The sequence below is a fragment of the Platichthys flesus genome, chromosome 5, assembly GCF_949316205.1.
Source record: "Platichthys flesus chromosome 5, fPlaFle2.1, whole genome shotgun sequence".
Classification (NCBI taxonomy): domain Eukaryota; kingdom Metazoa; phylum Chordata; class Actinopteri; order Pleuronectiformes; family Pleuronectidae; genus Platichthys; species Platichthys flesus.
Window position 1 is genome coordinate 11,450,832 of NC_084949.1, and position 16,858 is coordinate 11,467,689.

The 16,858-nt window shown below is 43.0% G+C and overlaps 2 protein-coding genes across 2 annotated transcripts in view; both read right to left on the minus strand.

The window, feature by feature from the left end:
- Positions 1-3: 3 nt before the first annotated feature.
- On the minus strand, positions 4-2,815 carry spink4 (serine peptidase inhibitor, Kazal type 4). Its single transcript, XM_062387054.1, has 4 exons — positions 2,657-2,815; positions 2,227-2,258; positions 1,213-1,325; positions 4-194 (listed from the first exon to the last, which is right to left on the minus strand). The coding sequence occupies exons 1-4, from the start codon at positions 2,706-2,708 to the stop codon at positions 149-151; spliced, it is 243 nt and encodes an 80-aa protein (XP_062243038.1). The 5' UTR covers positions 2,709-2,815; the 3' UTR covers positions 4-148.
- A 219-nt stretch (positions 2,816-3,034) lies between these two features.
- LOC133953234 (phospholipid-transporting ATPase ABCA1-like) overlaps positions 3,035-16,858 on the minus strand; it is a 33,287-nt gene continuing 19,463 nt past the window's right edge. Inside the window, exons 13-48 of the mRNA XM_062387052.1 lie at positions 15,853-16,061; positions 15,598-15,774; positions 15,285-15,507; positions 14,873-15,094; positions 14,555-14,759; positions 14,313-14,426; positions 14,017-14,191; positions 13,762-13,893; positions 13,533-13,672; positions 13,288-13,425; positions 12,924-13,150; positions 12,762-12,834; positions 12,451-12,653; positions 12,247-12,298; positions 12,012-12,116; positions 11,735-11,883; positions 11,487-11,611; positions 11,207-11,305; positions 10,861-11,050; positions 10,635-10,729; positions 10,500-10,532; positions 10,285-10,390; positions 9,934-10,008; positions 9,268-9,437; positions 8,975-9,152; positions 8,723-8,838; positions 8,485-8,629; positions 8,226-8,349; positions 7,980-8,109; positions 7,659-7,842; positions 7,387-7,493; positions 7,009-7,150; positions 6,655-6,893; positions 6,395-6,487; positions 5,794-6,037; positions 3,035-5,698 (exon numbers count right to left, since the gene is read on the minus strand). Of these exons, the coding sequence (XP_062243036.1) occupies positions 5,555-5,698; positions 5,794-6,037; positions 6,395-6,487; positions 6,655-6,893; positions 7,009-7,150; positions 7,387-7,493; positions 7,659-7,842; positions 7,980-8,109; positions 8,226-8,349; positions 8,485-8,629; positions 8,723-8,838; positions 8,975-9,152; positions 9,268-9,437; positions 9,934-10,008; positions 10,285-10,390; positions 10,500-10,532; positions 10,635-10,729; positions 10,861-11,050; positions 11,207-11,305; positions 11,487-11,611; positions 11,735-11,883; positions 12,012-12,116; positions 12,247-12,298; positions 12,451-12,653; positions 12,762-12,834; positions 12,924-13,150; positions 13,288-13,425; positions 13,533-13,672; positions 13,762-13,893; positions 14,017-14,191; positions 14,313-14,426; positions 14,555-14,759; positions 14,873-15,094; positions 15,285-15,507; positions 15,598-15,774; positions 15,853-16,061 (5,283 nt within the window). The 3' untranslated portion in view covers positions 3,035-5,554. The remainder of the gene's footprint in view (positions 5,699-5,793; positions 6,038-6,394; positions 6,488-6,654; positions 6,894-7,008; positions 7,151-7,386; positions 7,494-7,658; positions 7,843-7,979; positions 8,110-8,225; positions 8,350-8,484; positions 8,630-8,722; positions 8,839-8,974; positions 9,153-9,267; positions 9,438-9,933; positions 10,009-10,284; positions 10,391-10,499; positions 10,533-10,634; positions 10,730-10,860; positions 11,051-11,206; positions 11,306-11,486; positions 11,612-11,734; positions 11,884-12,011; positions 12,117-12,246; positions 12,299-12,450; positions 12,654-12,761; positions 12,835-12,923; positions 13,151-13,287; positions 13,426-13,532; positions 13,673-13,761; positions 13,894-14,016; positions 14,192-14,312; positions 14,427-14,554; positions 14,760-14,872; positions 15,095-15,284; positions 15,508-15,597; positions 15,775-15,852; positions 16,062-16,858) is intronic.

Genomic DNA, 16,858 nt, shown 5'->3' on the forward strand with positions numbered 1-16,858 from the left:
AGAGACTGCTGAATCATATTTTATTGCCCATGACAATCAGAGGATAATCTTTAGGGCTTTAGGGTTTGGATCCAGTTAAGTCAAAGATCCACAATGGACACATGATCAGATCCTGATGAGCCCCTGTTGACGCCTCCTCCGCTGCAGATCAGCAGCTCTCCTCCTTGACGATCAAAATTTCCATCCTGGTTGATCTGCAAAGAGAATCGTAAAACATGACTTCACTGGGATTCATTTTGTCTTGTGCGTTCACTTTAGTCCTGAATGAAATTTCAACATCAACTTAACTGACTGGCACAAACTGTACGGACATTCATGGTTCCCAGATGATGTATCCCTATGAATTTGATGTTGTGGTTTTTGATTAAATACCTGACCTCGGTCTCAGTGGAACTTTGTGTTTAGGGCTAATCATGGATCATAACTTGATTGATTTAATACCTTTCACAATACAAAGTGCTTCCCAAAGGTGGACCAAGGAATAACAAGAAAACAAAACATCAAAGACAATTAGCGACATAAAACAATGGTAAAATAAAAGGATATAACATCACATATGTTGTTAATGAGCAAAAATGAATTCAAGTTGGTAAAAGTGAGTTTTGAGAGATGATTTAAAAATCAGACAGTAATGTTTTAAGTCAAAAATAAACTATGAGCACGATACTTTGCTAAACTAACCCACTGATGTTTTGACATTGTGCTACGTTCATGTTAGCACTTAGCATAAAGCACAGCTGGGAACTAACAGTAGCTTCACAGGGCTGCTAGCATTGACTCCTTGAGACTCTTTCAAAAGGACACTGTGACTAGGTTAAAACTGAAAATCACAAGACAAAGACTGAGACATTTTTTGATTTGAAAAAGATATTAGAGAAAAAGATCAAAAAATACAAAATCCACAAAGGTCTTCTAAATTTGATTGCTTTAGTAAAAAAAAGGCACTTGCGAATATTATCCGGTCACCAGAGCTGTGAGTGTTGTTTCTGAATAAACATTAGTGACCTTTAGCTCATCCCCCATGAACAGAATCATGAAAAACAGGCTACATATGAAATCTTCCAGCGATGTGTTGTGGTCATGGTTGACCTTCGTGTCTATAAATGAATTCACCACCAGATGGCGACTGGAGCATTTTCCCCCCCTTCCATAAAGAGAAGTTGGGTGTTGTGGAAATGGCATGTGAGAGGAGCAGCTGTGGGTTGTACTCACTGTCTCTGGACACACAGGGTACACTCGTTCGCATAAGTGATTCCATCGCTGCCACACACAGGGGCGAGGTTCAGAGGGCACGCCATGATCTCCTTCGTGCTAGGACACGAAGGCTGCCAGAAAATAAACCATTATGATTTGACAACAACAACAATAACAACAACTGAATAACAGCAATAATACATTCGCATATATCTCCCAGATATGAGGTTTAGGTTTTTGAAAGCTGAAATTCTCCCAACATTACATAAGCAATAACGATATTTTCTGTTTTGTACACACACAGACATACGCACACACACACACACACACACACACATTTGCAAAGCTATCTTTGCTATCTTCTATGGAATTGCATATATCAGTTTTATATCATGACAAAGGTAATATTGCATAACCACTAAATTTATTTTTGATATCTGTAATATTATATGATCACTATTTTTATCTATATGTAACATATATTTACAATGTAACATGTGTTTTAAATGTTTGATATTGGTATTTAATGTTTGTTTTAAAATGTTTGATATCTGTATCAATCTCTTAATTGTGGACCCCACTAAAAGTAGCTCTGTCTTAGGGTAGAGCTAATGGGGATCCTTCTAAATAAAACTATAATAAACAAACACCACAGCAGCAGGTTGGAGGCATTTTCAGTTTTTTCTATAAATTGATCACCAGTTACTTGAATTGTATTGGATTTGGCTGAAACGCTGTTTACCCCTGAAACTCAAGAAGTGTTTTTGGACTCAAACACTTCACCCACCCCTACAACAGCAAAGTGGTGGGTGGGTAATTCGTGAATTATTTTTTTTTTTTAAATATCCCTTTAACCTTAACCATGACCAATTAAGGCCAAACCCTGAACTTAACCTAACCACAGTTCACATCTTGCCACTAACCTTAACCAGGTTCAAATGTTCTGACAAGGTCAGTGTTTACAATGGTAAAGGTCATAAAACAGTAACAAAAATGATAACACACACATAAATACATAAATATGCTCGTCACCTTTCTCACGAGTCCTGACGTCTCCTCTGCATCTGTTAAAAAAGGCACATGATCTCTATTCATATATTAAGTCCAGATCAGTATGTAAATAACTGACAAATATCATGACAACATATGTGTAGACATGAATGAAAAGTAATTTCATGTCAACATCATACGCTACCTGTGATTTTATTATGGTACCTAATATTGATATGTCTGATCCATTATTGTTAATTCACAACAAATATAGAAACAAATAGAGTATATGAGTGCATACTGTACAAAAAACTAGAACCATGTACCCATGCGTTATCCCTTTTATAGACACATTGAGATTTAACTCTATGGTCTCTGAACAGAACAAACTCAGTTTGTCTGTAGACTTACATTTGAATCTATAACCTTTCAAACTAGACGGCGAAAAGACCTAAGATGTAGGTTTTGTTACCTGCAGCCAAACAAACAAGCAGGAGTCCCAGGAAAACAGCTCTTCCAGTCATGTTGGTGGATGAATAACTCAGGAGGGACAGGAACCTTTGAATGTGTCAGTGTTCTCACTGGCAATAAACCTGTGTTTGTGTGCGTATGTGTGTGCGCACACTCGTGTGGGAACGCAGCAGGTGAAGCTAGTCACACAATCACATGCACAATCTAGAAACTCACAGTCATCAGCACACATTAACACCCACCCCCCCCAACATACGGTAAACATATCTTTTGTTCAGTCCGTAGCTACAAACTTCCATTTGAAAGGCCCATGGTGGCGTTTTGTATCTCGCTCAGGGTACACAGGTGAAAGATAAAATAATCAGATGAGGAGTCGTCGTTCAAAATGTATGAATTTTTATTTATTTATTAAAGAGTAACTATGCACAATGAGTAACAGACTCAAACTGTCGCTTAATACTTAAAAATGTAAACAAATGATAATATTGAGCACAAGAGAAAAATCACCACCGTAGCACTGTTCTGTTTTCCTCTTCTTATCTCACCACTGTCTGCCATTCGCTCGTTTCCCCTCGATCACATGAGACTTTTCATATTCTTCAAGTTTTTCACAACTCCTTTAATACAGTGGTGTGGCTGCCATGTGTCTTATCGGTTTTCCAGTGCAGAGATCTGTTTTTCTAATGTCTGACTTCCAAAATCCCCAACCTCCGCGTGTTTGCAACTTACGGGCAAACGTACCCAGAGGGGTTTGGTCTGTTGAGGCGCAGACTGTCAGGATTGGTGCAGGGTTAAACCTAACAATAGTTATTACACCCCAGAGATAACAGAAAAACACCCATCCAAGATTTTTGATACGACACAGAGCACCCGTAATGATACTCTGTCATCATTTAATACCCTGGATTTTGTTTGTTTTTGGACTTTAAAGCATCGCAAAGCACAACTCTAACTGACGTGGTCCCTGTTTATGTGAAGTCCGACTTATTCACTTGCTCTGGATACGAGAAATGCTCCTTAGTTTCTGACAGCTTATCAAAGTGATCAGACAGAGATCAGAATTTGGCAACACCACTAGAAGATAGATGGCTCTAATGCAGACTGAATGAGAGAGAGAGAGAGAGAGAGAGAGAGAGAGCACGTGTATCGTTACATTTTGTTTGAGTTGCTGGAAATGAACCGAGGAGGATTTCTATCAGTCAAGCCGATGAATAAGACCTGAAATAAACTTCAAACCACAGCTGCCTCCTCGAGATTATGCTGGTTGATCACAGATACATATTCAGCTCCGTTTGGCACACATACGTTTTGTTCACTCCACTGGTAACACTTTTTTTGTTTTGATTTGACATCAAACGACTGTTAATGTACACGATATCCACATTGGCGCCAGTTCAGGTCTAAAAATCCCCCATCGCACATGTTACTGGAACGGACTCCACCTTTAGATCACGTTCGAGCACTGAAGCTGTAAAACCATCTCCTCCATGCTTGGGGGGGGCGGGGCTACAGGATCATTTGCAGGAACGTTTCTTTATACAACAGAATTTGGGTTGAAGCTCCACGTGTATATAATCCCACAACACTGAAACAGTCCTCTGCAGTCCTATACACATTGATCTGACGGCATGCTTTTCTGCACACACACACACACACACTAAAGTGCTGACAGTCAAGGTGTGCGGCCCGGAGGAAAGCATGCAATATATATTTCCAACGAACTTTCATCGATACAGTCCCAACGTTCAACTTCATCTTTCTCGTGTCCCTTCTCATCGGTCTGCGGATCCGTTTTAAAGAGGGCAGAGGGCGAGTAAAACAACAAGCCGGCATAACAGACTGTAGAGCAAACACAGGAATTTTTTTTGTTTTTCTTTTTTGACAATAACGGACACAAATTGAAAAAAACTAAAAACCGTCAAGTTTCATTCGTCAACTCCACAAAAACAAATCTCCTTCGTGTGCTTTTGATGCGTGTTGCCATCTGTCCTCTACGTTCCTCGACAGCCTTACAAACATTGTTGTTTCAATGGAGTGCTCGGATTCCTCTCCCCACCATGGTACAGTATAGGCACTGTGCTGGACAATGTCAAGGACACCAAGAACAAAAAGACAACTTGGGCGTCGATCTTGATATTAGAGTTCAAATTTGTAAAAATCATCTTGCGTGATAGTTTGTTTCTGACTGAAATCGACTGGATTGTATTTTTCTTTGACCATGGCTCACATTATAAAAACTTGAGATTGTGAGAGTTTTGACCCTGAATAAAAAAAGTAGTCAGTCAGTCTGTCTTTAAGCAGTTGGCAGTGAAGGATCCAAACCTGTTTCTGTTTGTTCTATCTGCCATGATTTCACATACACAGTCCCACTGACTACTGCTAACTATTCTAGAAACGGGGTTTCAAAAATATAGAGATGTCTGGTCCTGTCGTCCCCGACACATTGTCCGTTGAGTGAGTTGCAGGGGTACAGGCTTTCCAGTCTGACGCAGCATAATAAACGCGCTGCTGCTTCAAGTGTTCTGAGTGTTCTTTTTTTTTTTTCTTCTTTCTCTCCGTCCGCCTAGTGAAGGAGAAGCACCAGTCTCCAGCCCCCACAGGAATATCTCCTCCTCTTAAATATATTTATATACGTCTTGCATTGATTTGCATTGAGATTTCATAGCTTCAGTGTCTGTCGCGATACCTGCAGGTCTCTGCCTTTTCAAAAGGCTGTGCGCTGAAATGCAGGTCCACTGAGAAATGATAACAATTAAAAAAAGACTACAAAATAGAAATAAAAAATAAAAAATGAAAGCAGTTCATCTCCCCCCTCAGGTTAGTGGTCCATGTCTTCTGGGATCGGGGGGGGGAGGGAGGTTGAAGCAGAGCAACAACCCGCTGACGGTTCGATGTCGAATCAGACGCAGCTCTCCCGAGTCTTGCTGTTTTTGAGAAAGGAGTTCAGCTGGGGAAAGTCCACTACCACAGCGTCCCGCTTGCTCAGATGCATGTCTTTCAAATGGTCCTCGTCACTTTGGTCCTTGGCGAAATTTACAAACACCTGTAGAAAAGTAAGGAGACGAAAAGGAAATGAGTCTCTGTTGGAATCAAAGATGAAGCCTAGTCATAGTCAGAGCTTTGGGTGTGTGTGCTTACTTGGTCTAGAGTGGTCTGAGAGACTGAGTAGTCCTCTATGCTGAGCGCCTCCTTGTTCTGGGAGAGCAGGGAGAAAATGCGGGCGAGGGAAGTGAGGGACGAGGGCAGCTGGTACTGCAGCATGTTGCGGTGCTTCTCCTTCAACGTGCTGCCTGGGAGCTCGTGCTCTATGAACCCCATCACCGGCCGAAGGTCTGGGTCCGGCCCGGCCACCCGCAGGATGATGGTGTAGCCATCACCAAATCTGAGGGAGAAGAAAAGAAGGATGAAGAATTAAAAGAAGGAGACTTGACCCTTTCTCCAATTTCTCATGATATGTCATTTCTCTGCCTAGAATTGTGTTTTCATCTGTCTTAGTTTGCTCAGCTGTTAGTGAGCAGGATTGCCAAAACAACTGGATGGATTACCATGAAACGTAGTGGAATGATGCATTATGGGTCAGAGAAGGACCCACATTTAATTAGGTGCAGATCAGGGGCTCCAGGATTACTTTTTCACATTTTTTAACATTGTGTTTTTTAAATGTTTTGTTAAGTTATCGTTCTACTTTGCGATGTATTTGTATTGCAAGTCTATTTGAGATTCTGGTGAGGGTTCCTACCTGTTCTTGAGGTGCTGTACGCTGCCCAGACAGCGGAACCTGCCGTTGACCATGATGGCCATCCTGGTGCAGAGGGCCTCACACTCCTCCATGCTGTAAACACAACACACCAAGATTAGGATTATCATATATATATAAACGGGGGGGAATAATCAAGGAATAATCTCTTGGATGCAGTATTAGGAAAATACTGCATGGGGTATCGAAATACACATTTGCATTGTTGATTAAACGGATGTAGTTCAGATCACTGGTCTAACCTGTGAGAGGTGAGGACTACAGATCGTCCCTCCTTGATGATGCTCAGGATGGCGTTCCACAAGGCCCGACGCGCCTTAGGGTCCATGCCGGTGGTTGGTTCATCAAGAAACACGACAGGCGGTCCTCCTATGAGAGCGATGGCAGTCGACAGTTTCCTCATGTTTCCTCCACTGTAGCTGCCGGCTGACTTGTCCACATATTTCACCAGGCCCAGCTTCCGGATGCCCCACTCTGCCACCTAGTGGATGGGATGAGTGTTTTCAGTTTCACACACTTAAACATACATATTTTTAACACAGACTGTGTAACTCATATAATGTATGATGATGTAAGTATGTGTGTTTGATGCTGACCTCGCAGACTTCCTTCTCAGGCACTCCTCTCAGGATGGCGTAAAACTCCAGATGCTCTCTGCCAGTCAGCAGGTCGTTGATAGCATCAAACTGGGGACAGTAGCCCATGTTCTGATGCACCTCATCGATCTCTTTGGTTACACTGGAATGAGATTAACACAAAGAGGAGCATTATTAAGTGTTATAGAAAGCAAAAGTATGTGTAGAAGTAGAGTATTGTTTTTTTTTTCTGTTGAAAATTCTGGCCTTGATTCAACAACTATTTCAAAAACCTTCCATAATAAAGACGCTGCATAGCAGAATATTGAATGCATCCTGTAATAGTCCATAACCGATGACAGGATGTGTTGGTTATTCTGTGGTAAGATGTGTTCTTACCTTTTGCCAGCCAGGTACGCCTCTCCACCGGTCACTAGAGAGTCTCCTGTCAGCATTTTGAAGGTGCTGGTTTTTCCTGCTCCATTCACCCCCAGCAAACCGAAGCACTGCAGGAACGGAAACAAACGGTTTACCTCAAGAAATGTGACCATTATTTTTGAATTCTGTCTTACAAATCCATTTAAACCCATATTAAAGCTTTCACTGTAGTCTGGTCTAGATTTGTGTTAAACAGGTAAACCAGGTGTTAAGACAATCCCTCTGTTTCATACCTCTCCAGGGGGGATGCCGACACACAGCCGGTCCACTGCTGGCTTCTGTTTCCGCTTGTAAATCTTGGTAAGCTGCCTGAGCTCCAGGATGTCGGTCTGTCCTCCTCCACCCAGGATCCTCTGTCTCTCTCTGGCCACGTCCTCATCTTCTTCTCCAATAGGCTTCAGGTGACTGGTGGATGACCTGGACAAGCACAGAGTGGAAACAGAGGAGGAGTTGCGTTATAAAAACAGATTTACTGGAGGTTTTACATTTAAATCCCTCTCACAGAGAAGATTTTAAACCTGCCTGAACACCCATAGTAGGCAAGTTTCACCCACCTGGCCTTAATACAGAAGCGGTACTGAATGAGGACGGTGATGATGAAGAAGATGAGGCCCTCCAGGGCCATCGCAAACAGATTCTTTCCAACCATGTCCCAAGCCAGAGGTGAACGGAACCGGTTTTCACCTGAAACAGTACAGACAGTTCCGTTGTTTTAGAAACATTTGGTCAAAACCAGAAAGAGTAAAACAAAAATCCTCAAGCACACATGGCCGTTGTTAACAGAAGTGTGCTGTACTTACCAAACCTCTCCAAAGCATCAGACATTGCCTGATTCTTCACCATGTCAATCAGTCCTCTGCCCAGACAGAAGTGTGGGAAGATGAGGAACACGTTCTTCAAGATGTCGTTGATGCCACCGACCTCCTGAAACATTAATATTTACAGTTAAGATTTAATCAACATGGGTAGAATCATTTATCTTACAAATATCTTTTCTTCTAGACATTTTTTTTCAATCATCAGTTAATAACTTGTCTGCTCCACAGAGACGTTACTTACATTGCTGCCGAACAGCTCCAGCACAAATGTGGAGACACTGCCATTGATTCCTATCAGTATGTTGACGCTGGTTAGAACCACGTAGGCCGTGCTGGGGATCTTAAAGAAAAATGAGGCTGGGTACATCAGAGGGGTGATCGACCACCTGAGAGGAAACACACAGATCATTGTTAGATGAGAAGCACAAAGAAACGGAGAAAATTATAAAATGAAGAGAGTGAATTTGAGTCAAACTAACCCGTAGAGCAGCAGCAGCAGAGCCAGCACAGGCAGATTAGTGGAGGAGACGTAGGCGTCTTGTTGGAAACACACAAAGATAATGATAACCAGTGTAGCTGGGACGATGTAGTTGCACTGCAAGAGAGGAGGAAAAACAGGCATCAGGGCTTAGAAAAGAGCAGCATGTTCCAACTTATTAAGACTTTTCTCTTTTAATTTGTCTGATAGTGTGGAGAAGAGCCAGTGGAAACAACTGAATTCATTTTCTTACCATATCCCAGACAAAGTTGGCCAGCCAGTAGAGGAGAGGCTGCACTCCACTGATGAACTGCAAGTGCTTTGCCTTGTTCACTCTCTCCTGAATGAGGAAAACCACAAAACTGGCCGGGACGAAGGACATGGCAAAGATCACGCAGATGGACACCAACACGTCCACTGACGTTGTCATCCTGAGAGAGAGAGAGAAGAGAGAAGAGAGCGAAAGAAGGAAATGAGTATAAGATGATATTTCTCCAGAATATAATAGGTACAAATTAAAATGCAGCTCAAAATCCTGATACTCACAGTGCGACCTGTGAGAGCTGCTCCTTGGTGAGGTTGAGTGGGTGATTGTTGGCGGTGATACCAAACTTTGCGGGGTCTTTGCCGGCTGGCAGATTTGCTCGCAGGATGCCGTTGTTCATCACGTTGAGGAAGGAGCCGATGCTGTGCCAGCCCTTGTTGTTAAACCAGATCTGGAGAAAAGAGAAGCGAAGTGACATTTCAGTCCCAGTAACTAAAAAAGACGTCTGGAAGTACATTGCTACCTTTCTAATCAGAGTGCCATAGGTGAGAAGTGGAAGATTGTTGTGATTTTCTTTATTAAATCCTATGACCTTTTTCCATATTCACAGGCATATTGCATATGTGCTTAAGCTGTTACTAAGGCATTCTTTTTATGTGTCCGAATTAGGGATTAAAGAACAACTTCTGAGAAAAAAAGAAGAAACTGTATGTGGAAGTGTTGTGGGACTGTGGTGCTGCAGCTGTGCTAGTGTTTAATCTGCAACAACGTGGAAATCAATTATTATGCAATCAATGTACACAATACGACTAGAATCAGTGTGCATATTGTGTCTCACAGAGCCTTGTTGAAGAATTTTGGCTGGGAAGCTCGTCAGTAGCAAACAGGGCCAAGTGCTGTTGTGTAATCTTTTTGAGTGTGTGGGTCATGTGCATGTCTGTGCTAACCTTGACATTATTCTTGCTGTCCAATCCTTGGACAAAACTGGAGAGACTGTGAAAGAAACGATCAGCTGCTGCTCCCTGGGGGACGGGGTGAGGAAGAGATAGGAGGAGAGAGGGAGAGAGGGGGATAGGGAGAGAGGGAGAGAGGGAGAGAGAGGGCTCTTAGTTCAAACCTACAATAACAACGTCTATTACATCAAAAATGTATTAAAACATAAACATGTTGAAATAATAATAATGTCTCATCATGACTTACAGTAGTAAAATTTAAATGTTATTAGCCAGTTTGTATTCAGTAACATGCTGCTGTGGACCAGTGCAGTGTGTATGTGGTCAAATCATGAACTCTCTTACCCTCTCCAGGCGGAAGCGTCTCCTCAGATGAGCGATTGCTTCGTCGAGATCGTCGCTGTTGGACAGAAGCTTAGAACCGTGGGCACCCAGCGAGAATCCTCCATATCTGTGGAGAGCAGGATCGTTTTAACATCAGTGAGGGACCCAGACAGCACAGAGGCTAATCTATTTCAATATTATTGATATATCGAGACAAATCATCTCTGATAATGTACCTGAACTCGTTGACCCCAATCTTGTTCTTCAGGCTGGAAAAAAGGAAGAAGATATTCAACATCAACAATTCCTTTTGTGAGAATTAACACATATTTAGGTTTGTCACAAACACACATATGAGAGATGAGTGTTACCTCTTTCCAATAATCTGAGCGTAGGTTTTAACCAGGTAGTCTGAGATGTTCCTGCCAGTCAAATTCTGAAGTGTGTCTTTGTCACTGATCTTCATCTGGAAACACAAACAGGTCAAAACATAGATTAACATTTGTTGTTTTTTCAGTGTTTGTTTTATTGCTTCTCTATTTTGATTATTTAATAACCATTATATCTTTGACTTTCTTAATGTTTGGTGTCACTAACATGTGGTGGTGGAAGTCCGCCAGCACCAGCCGGACACTCGGGCAGCATTCTCTTGCGGCCGTCGCAGCTGCACTCGCACATTGGTGACGGATTCTCCATGGTCCAGTTGCCGTTTTCAAACATGTCCATCAAACCTTGAGCGACTTGTGGGATCGACCACTCATCCTCTAATGGAGTGCACGAGTTATTCCTGGAGCACAGAGCGAGATAAGTTAATAATACTCACCAAATCACCATTATTCAGTACTAATATTAGATACTATGTTGAGATCTACAATAGTATCTATATATTTCTATTTTTTCTATTTTTTCTATTTCAAAGTAAGATAAAAAGAGATAAACTCACAGTATGGGTTCTCCTTCCATGCAGCGTGTTCCAAATCCAGGTTTTCCCATCAGAGCTCCAAGTAGTTTGTTGGTGTGGGCATTCTCAGGCATGTCATTACTATAAACACACACAGATGATGCTATCAATCTAATATCATTTTAAAAAGTGCAATCATGGAAGATTTGATTGAGGGGGGAAGGTGATTTGACAGAAAACTGGTTGGCCATTTTATTTTAATGATATCATATTTAAATGGATGAATTGGAGGAGGAAAACGTGATCAAATGTAATATCTCACCTGATGAAGGTAAACTGTTCTCCGTACATGCTGGGATCCAGAGCCAGACTGGGGTACTTTCCAAAGGGAGGAACGATCAGGCTGAACACCAGAGCGATACACACAAACACCGCAGGCAGAACAATCTGAAAAATAAAAAAATGTATAACATTTATTACATATTACAACATCAAATTGAACAGACAGAGTCCTCATGTGGTTTACTGTGTCTGTGACTAAAAGTTAGTTAGAAAAAATCATCAGCATACCTGAGCAAAGAATCCTTTTCTGGAGCGTTTAGCATAGAGGTATCGTTTCCAGAGCAGTGCAACAAACTGCTGCCTCTTCAGACTCCAGCCTTTCACCTGGTATGAACCCTTACCATCTGTTCCACTGAGCCAGTCGGTCTCACGGGACTCTGGAAAGAGACACCGCAACACACATGAGCACACTCATCGTGTCACATTGCTAATAATATAACTGCAATTGCAAAAATGTTGCTATCATTGCACTGCATACTGGGTGGTGCAGTTCTAACTGGGTCACCTTCAGAGTCGTTGAATTCAAAGTCGTCCTCGGTGAAGGGCTTCAGGCAGCTCTGGTGGTCTCCGAAGGCGTGATGGCGACGGGTCCTTGTTGGTACGACTCCATCTGCAGGAGAGTAGACACATTCATTTAATTCTCCTAAAATATGTCTTTAAATATTTTTTAAAGAAATAGGTGTTAGGCGCATAAATAGTGTAAATCTAACTATTTAAGTGGAAAATGTTAATAATCTCACCTGAAAGCTCCACAGCGTCCACTCCACTGTCCTCAGCCACTTTCAGGAAAATCTGAGTTGGAAAACATGAGTTTAAAAATGGATAAACTCAAAGCAGATGTTTTATGAACCCCAGATGCTTAAAACCATTAATTGACATTTAATACAACAGATTAATTTTGTTTAAAACCATCTGCGGAAGAAAAGACAAAAGGGGCAAGTCACCTCTTCCAGGGTGGTGTCAGATATTCCATAGCTGGATATTCCCAGGTCGGTCAGTCGGTCGTCAAGCTCATGGAAGAGCTCCACAAAGGCTCCGTCTTTAGCGGACTGGTAGGGCAACACATATGTGAGTTCATGGCCGAGATCCTCCACCAGGCGAGCCTCCGAGACGTGCTTGAATATCAGGTTCGAGATGAGGGATACATCTGTAGGAAAGATCGAGAGTTTAGTGAGAAGGAATAAAAGACTGTATTTGTTGCAAAGTTAATCTTGAAAGAGAAAAACTGTCAGTTCAGTTTAGTGTCAGTTCTTACCAATGGTGGTGGTTTCGCTCTCCGGTTCGCTGCCCAAACCAGCATCAGAACTGCTCTCTGATACGTTGTCCTCCTGGACAAAGGACAAAGAGGTTTCACAGGTAAGAACATTAGATGAAAATATACATCGCATTTAATTTTTTATAATAAATTGATGCTTACCTTCTCTGTTTTCTTGTAGCAGACGGTGCTGGCAGAATTCCTGCAGGACTGAAGGGCCAGGTCGTAGTCTCTCTTGACCAGGGTCAGGTAGTAGCCTGTCCCCAGCTGAGTCTTCAGGAAAAGTGAGGAGCCCACGCAGCACAGCTTTCCATGGGAGATGATGGCGATGCGGTCGCCCAGGATGTCGGCCTCATCCATGTGATGAGTGGACAGGATGATGGTGCGGCCTAACATCGGGTAAACACACATTGACCTTCATTGGATGGAATGTGCTGCTTCTGAGGATATTTTGGCTGAATGATTTATAAAACTAGAAAATTAACGACATCAAGTATGGAAAAGAGTGAGAGTAGTTTCATTTTACCGGGTCTGTATTTAAGCAGCAAGTCCCAGATGCCCCTACGTGCATAAGGATCGACCCCAGCAGTCGGCTCATCCAGAATCACAACCTTCGAGCCTCCAACAAAAGCCAGGGCCACTGACAGCTTCCTCTGCATCCCACCTACAAAGACAACCGGAAGGAAGTGTTAGAGTGAAATCTTTCTTGCTTCGTATATCCGATGTCAAATTATTTCATTTAATTTCAACATTTTCAATATTCACACTGACCGGACAAGGTGCAGGTGCGGGACTGTCGTTTGTGTGGCAGCCCGACATCGTTCACGATCTGCTCCATCTCAGCCTTCACCTTCTCCTCCGGCAGCCCCTTCAGACGGCCGTAGAACCAGATGTGTTCCTCAACCGTCAGCCTGGGTCACAGCAAGTCAACAAATCACACATCTAGCGCAACACAGGCGGGACCATGGGTGCTAAGAATCTCTTGATATGGGATACATACATGCTGAACAGTACGTTGTGCTGCGGACAGACACCCAGATTCTGTCGGATGGTGCTGAGCTCAGTGCGGATGTCCTTGCCAAGGATGTAGGCCGTACCGGAAGTGGGCGGGAACAACCCGGTAAGGATTGACCTATCAGAAAAAAGGCAAGGGCACATGAGGAAATCTTCTCAACTGAGTAGATTTCAAATTCCCTTAACAATTCTCTTGGGAGCATTGAACTTATACTGTGCGATAAAATGTGTGTTAACTTACATAGTTGTGGTCTTGCCAGCTCCGTTGTGTCCGAGGAAGGAGGTGATCTGTCCTTCGTAGAACCTCAGTGACAGCTCGTCTACGGCCAGCTTTTTCCCATGGCTGTAGACCTTCACCAGATTTTCAATGTAAACACCTGGTTCGATGTGGCTGGGCTCCTCCTCAATACACACAGCTGTGGATAAAAAAAGGCCAAGAACGGCATTTTAGTAATGACATAACTTGTTGTTTCACTAATTGTTTTATATCTCAAAATTCTGCTTAGACAGAAAAATGATACTGATAATCATTGGTACCTTCAGTGTTGCCCTTCTTTGACGGGGGGGCCGAGAGGTTTCTGTTCTCTTTCTCCCCGCACCAGTACGTCCTAGTGAAAGGGAAGTACCAAGCTCTGGGGATACCGTACTGACCTGGAACAGACAGTATTATTTTAGTGTTTTAAACAGAGTACACTGAAACAATCTACAAGAACTCATAGTCCTATCAATATTTAACTGTATATCATAAATTTAGATAGTAAAATCCTTCAATGGCTCACCAGGAAACACAGCTTCGATGTACCAGGTCATTACTCCGTACAGAAAGGCATCAAACAGCATGAGGCAGATGGAGGTGGTTAGATTGTAGCTGTCGTCCTCCAGAGGGCTGGCCAGCAGATTGGACCACTGGATACCCACGCCTTGCTCCTCAAACAGGGCGAAGTATTCACAGCCGAACCCAAAAGCGACAGGAGACAGCAGACTCTGCGAGAAGACGAGAGCAATCAGTCTGGGTTTTATGTGTGAAGCACTTTCTAGCTTTGTTTTGAGAGTGTTGTATTGAGTGCTATATAAATAAAATGGTTTCTTCCACACACCACAACCAGTTTGGCTCCAAAGCCGACGTAGTCTTGCCAGGCCACACACAGCACATAGGGCAGGTAGAGAGTGAAGTAGATGATGCCCCCGCAGGCCGCTGCCAGGTTGGCACGAGAGAACAGGGTGCTGATGAGGAAACACTGCATGATGGTTACCACGCCGAACGATCCCAGGAACAGGAACACGACCCCTGGATCACTGTACGGCAGCAGGTTGCCCATCTGACAAGAGAAGAAGAGAGAAAACAATGTTTAAACTGTTCCCTGGATGCAGCAGTTTGATATCACTTGTATCCCACAAGTTGATGTCATTTACGAACAATAAAGTGTGAGAAATGGAGGCGACTTTATTCTATTATTTTTAGATATTCCTGTGTAAAGACACCCCTGCATGTCCAAGTCCAACACTAACCTTCAATAACACGACCAACAGGCAGGCGCTGATCAGCAGCGGGATTAAACTGCTGATGAACCAGCTGAGCCACAGAGTGCCGTTGTTCAGTCCCATGATCCTCATGGTCTCCTTGAGCCGAGCCTCCTTCTCGTACACAACGCCCTTGATGATGATGGCCACGGAGTACATCCACGCCAAGGTCATGAAGAGGGGCATCGACCGACTCATCACCCGAAGGAAACTATGGGCACATGAAATTACAGTCAAACAACCTTTCAAGAGCCTCTACAGAGAAACATTTAAAGTTTTTCTTCTCAAATAGTTCACTTACACGTCATCGACATAACAGGGGTAAGGCATCTGCTGAATGTAGACGCCTGTCCTCTCCTTTGAGCCAGTGATGGCTCTGATGATTCCGTGCTCCACGACGTCCTGCAGGTAGGAAAATCCACCCCAGATGTAGCGCAGATCCTCGAAGGGGTCTGCTCTGGGACCAGGGTCCCAATACCTGCCAAACAAGATGGAAATTAATAAATCTAAATCAAATCATACAAAGATTTAATAACAGTTGGACATGGCCTCTTACCCGTCTTTAATTTTGTTCGTCCTCTCCACATTATCGATGTCCATGCGGATCTTGTAGTTGACATTGGCAGGCAGGTCGGTGCTGTTGGTACGGGCGATATCAGGAAACACGATGCCAGCCCAGAATTTCTGGTTGCTCAGGAGACCCATGGACTTGTTGACCAGTCGCTCCTCATTAGCCACAGGCTCCAGCTTGTCCAGGTTCACACACTGAGAATGAGAAGAGCAGGTTTAGGCCATACTTTACTGAGAGCTGATGTAAGACAAAAAGCGATATGACATACTCGACTTGAAACGGCCCTGGTTTCCAGAGCCATCAGCATGCACCTGCTAATTAGTCGACTCCCTCCTCAAACAGTCACATGCTTTCCTCACAAATGTTTTTCTTGGACGACTCTGATCTTTAAACCCTATTACTCATAATTATGTGCCTTGTGCAGACACTGAGTAGCCATACCACAGTTGTTAAGTTGACATCCTGAGACCTCCGTCTATATTACACCCTCACTTATTTATCTGACATATACATCATCCCTGCATACCGAGAGTGTGAGAAACCAACGAGTTCAGAGAGCACAATGATAAAACAACTTAATGACCCCTAATGCTGCAGGCGTGACAGTGTCTTCTGGTCCAGAGGCCTTGACATACTTTTTGGTGCGAGAAAAGCCGGTTTACACACATTATATGATCTTAGTCAGTGGGTTGTTGCTACATATTAACATTGTAAAAGACATTTTTATGACTGACAAAGATACCTAATTGACCTCAAGTCAGGGATTCTCTATCTGTAAAATGACTGGTACACCACATTAACCACAGTAGACAGAGGAGACTGGTGGGAGTCTAAGGTCACGGAAACAAGATTATAATCATGGGTTATATTTAGAAAGATCATGAGTCTATCTGATGGATAAAACCATTTCTAATTGAGGTAATCCCGTAATTAACATTATCAGAGGCACATCATCGGTCTGTTATATCACAGCAGCACACCATGATGTGTA

Excerpts from the sequence above, each read along its gene's own strand:
- spink4 (XM_062387054.1), bottom strand. The coding sequence starts at position 2,708 with ATGACTGGAAGAGCTGTTTTCCTGGGACTCCTGCTTGTTTGTTTGGCT. Across the intron at positions 1,326-2,226 it reads CGTCAGGACTCGTGAGAAAG|CCTTCGTGTCCTAGCACGAA; the intron begins GTGACGAGCATA and ends ATTTTCTGGCAG. Across the intron at positions 195-1,212 it reads ACCCTGTGTGTCCAGAGACA|ATCAACCAGGATGGAAATTT; the intron begins GTGAGTACAACC and ends TTCTCTTTGCAG.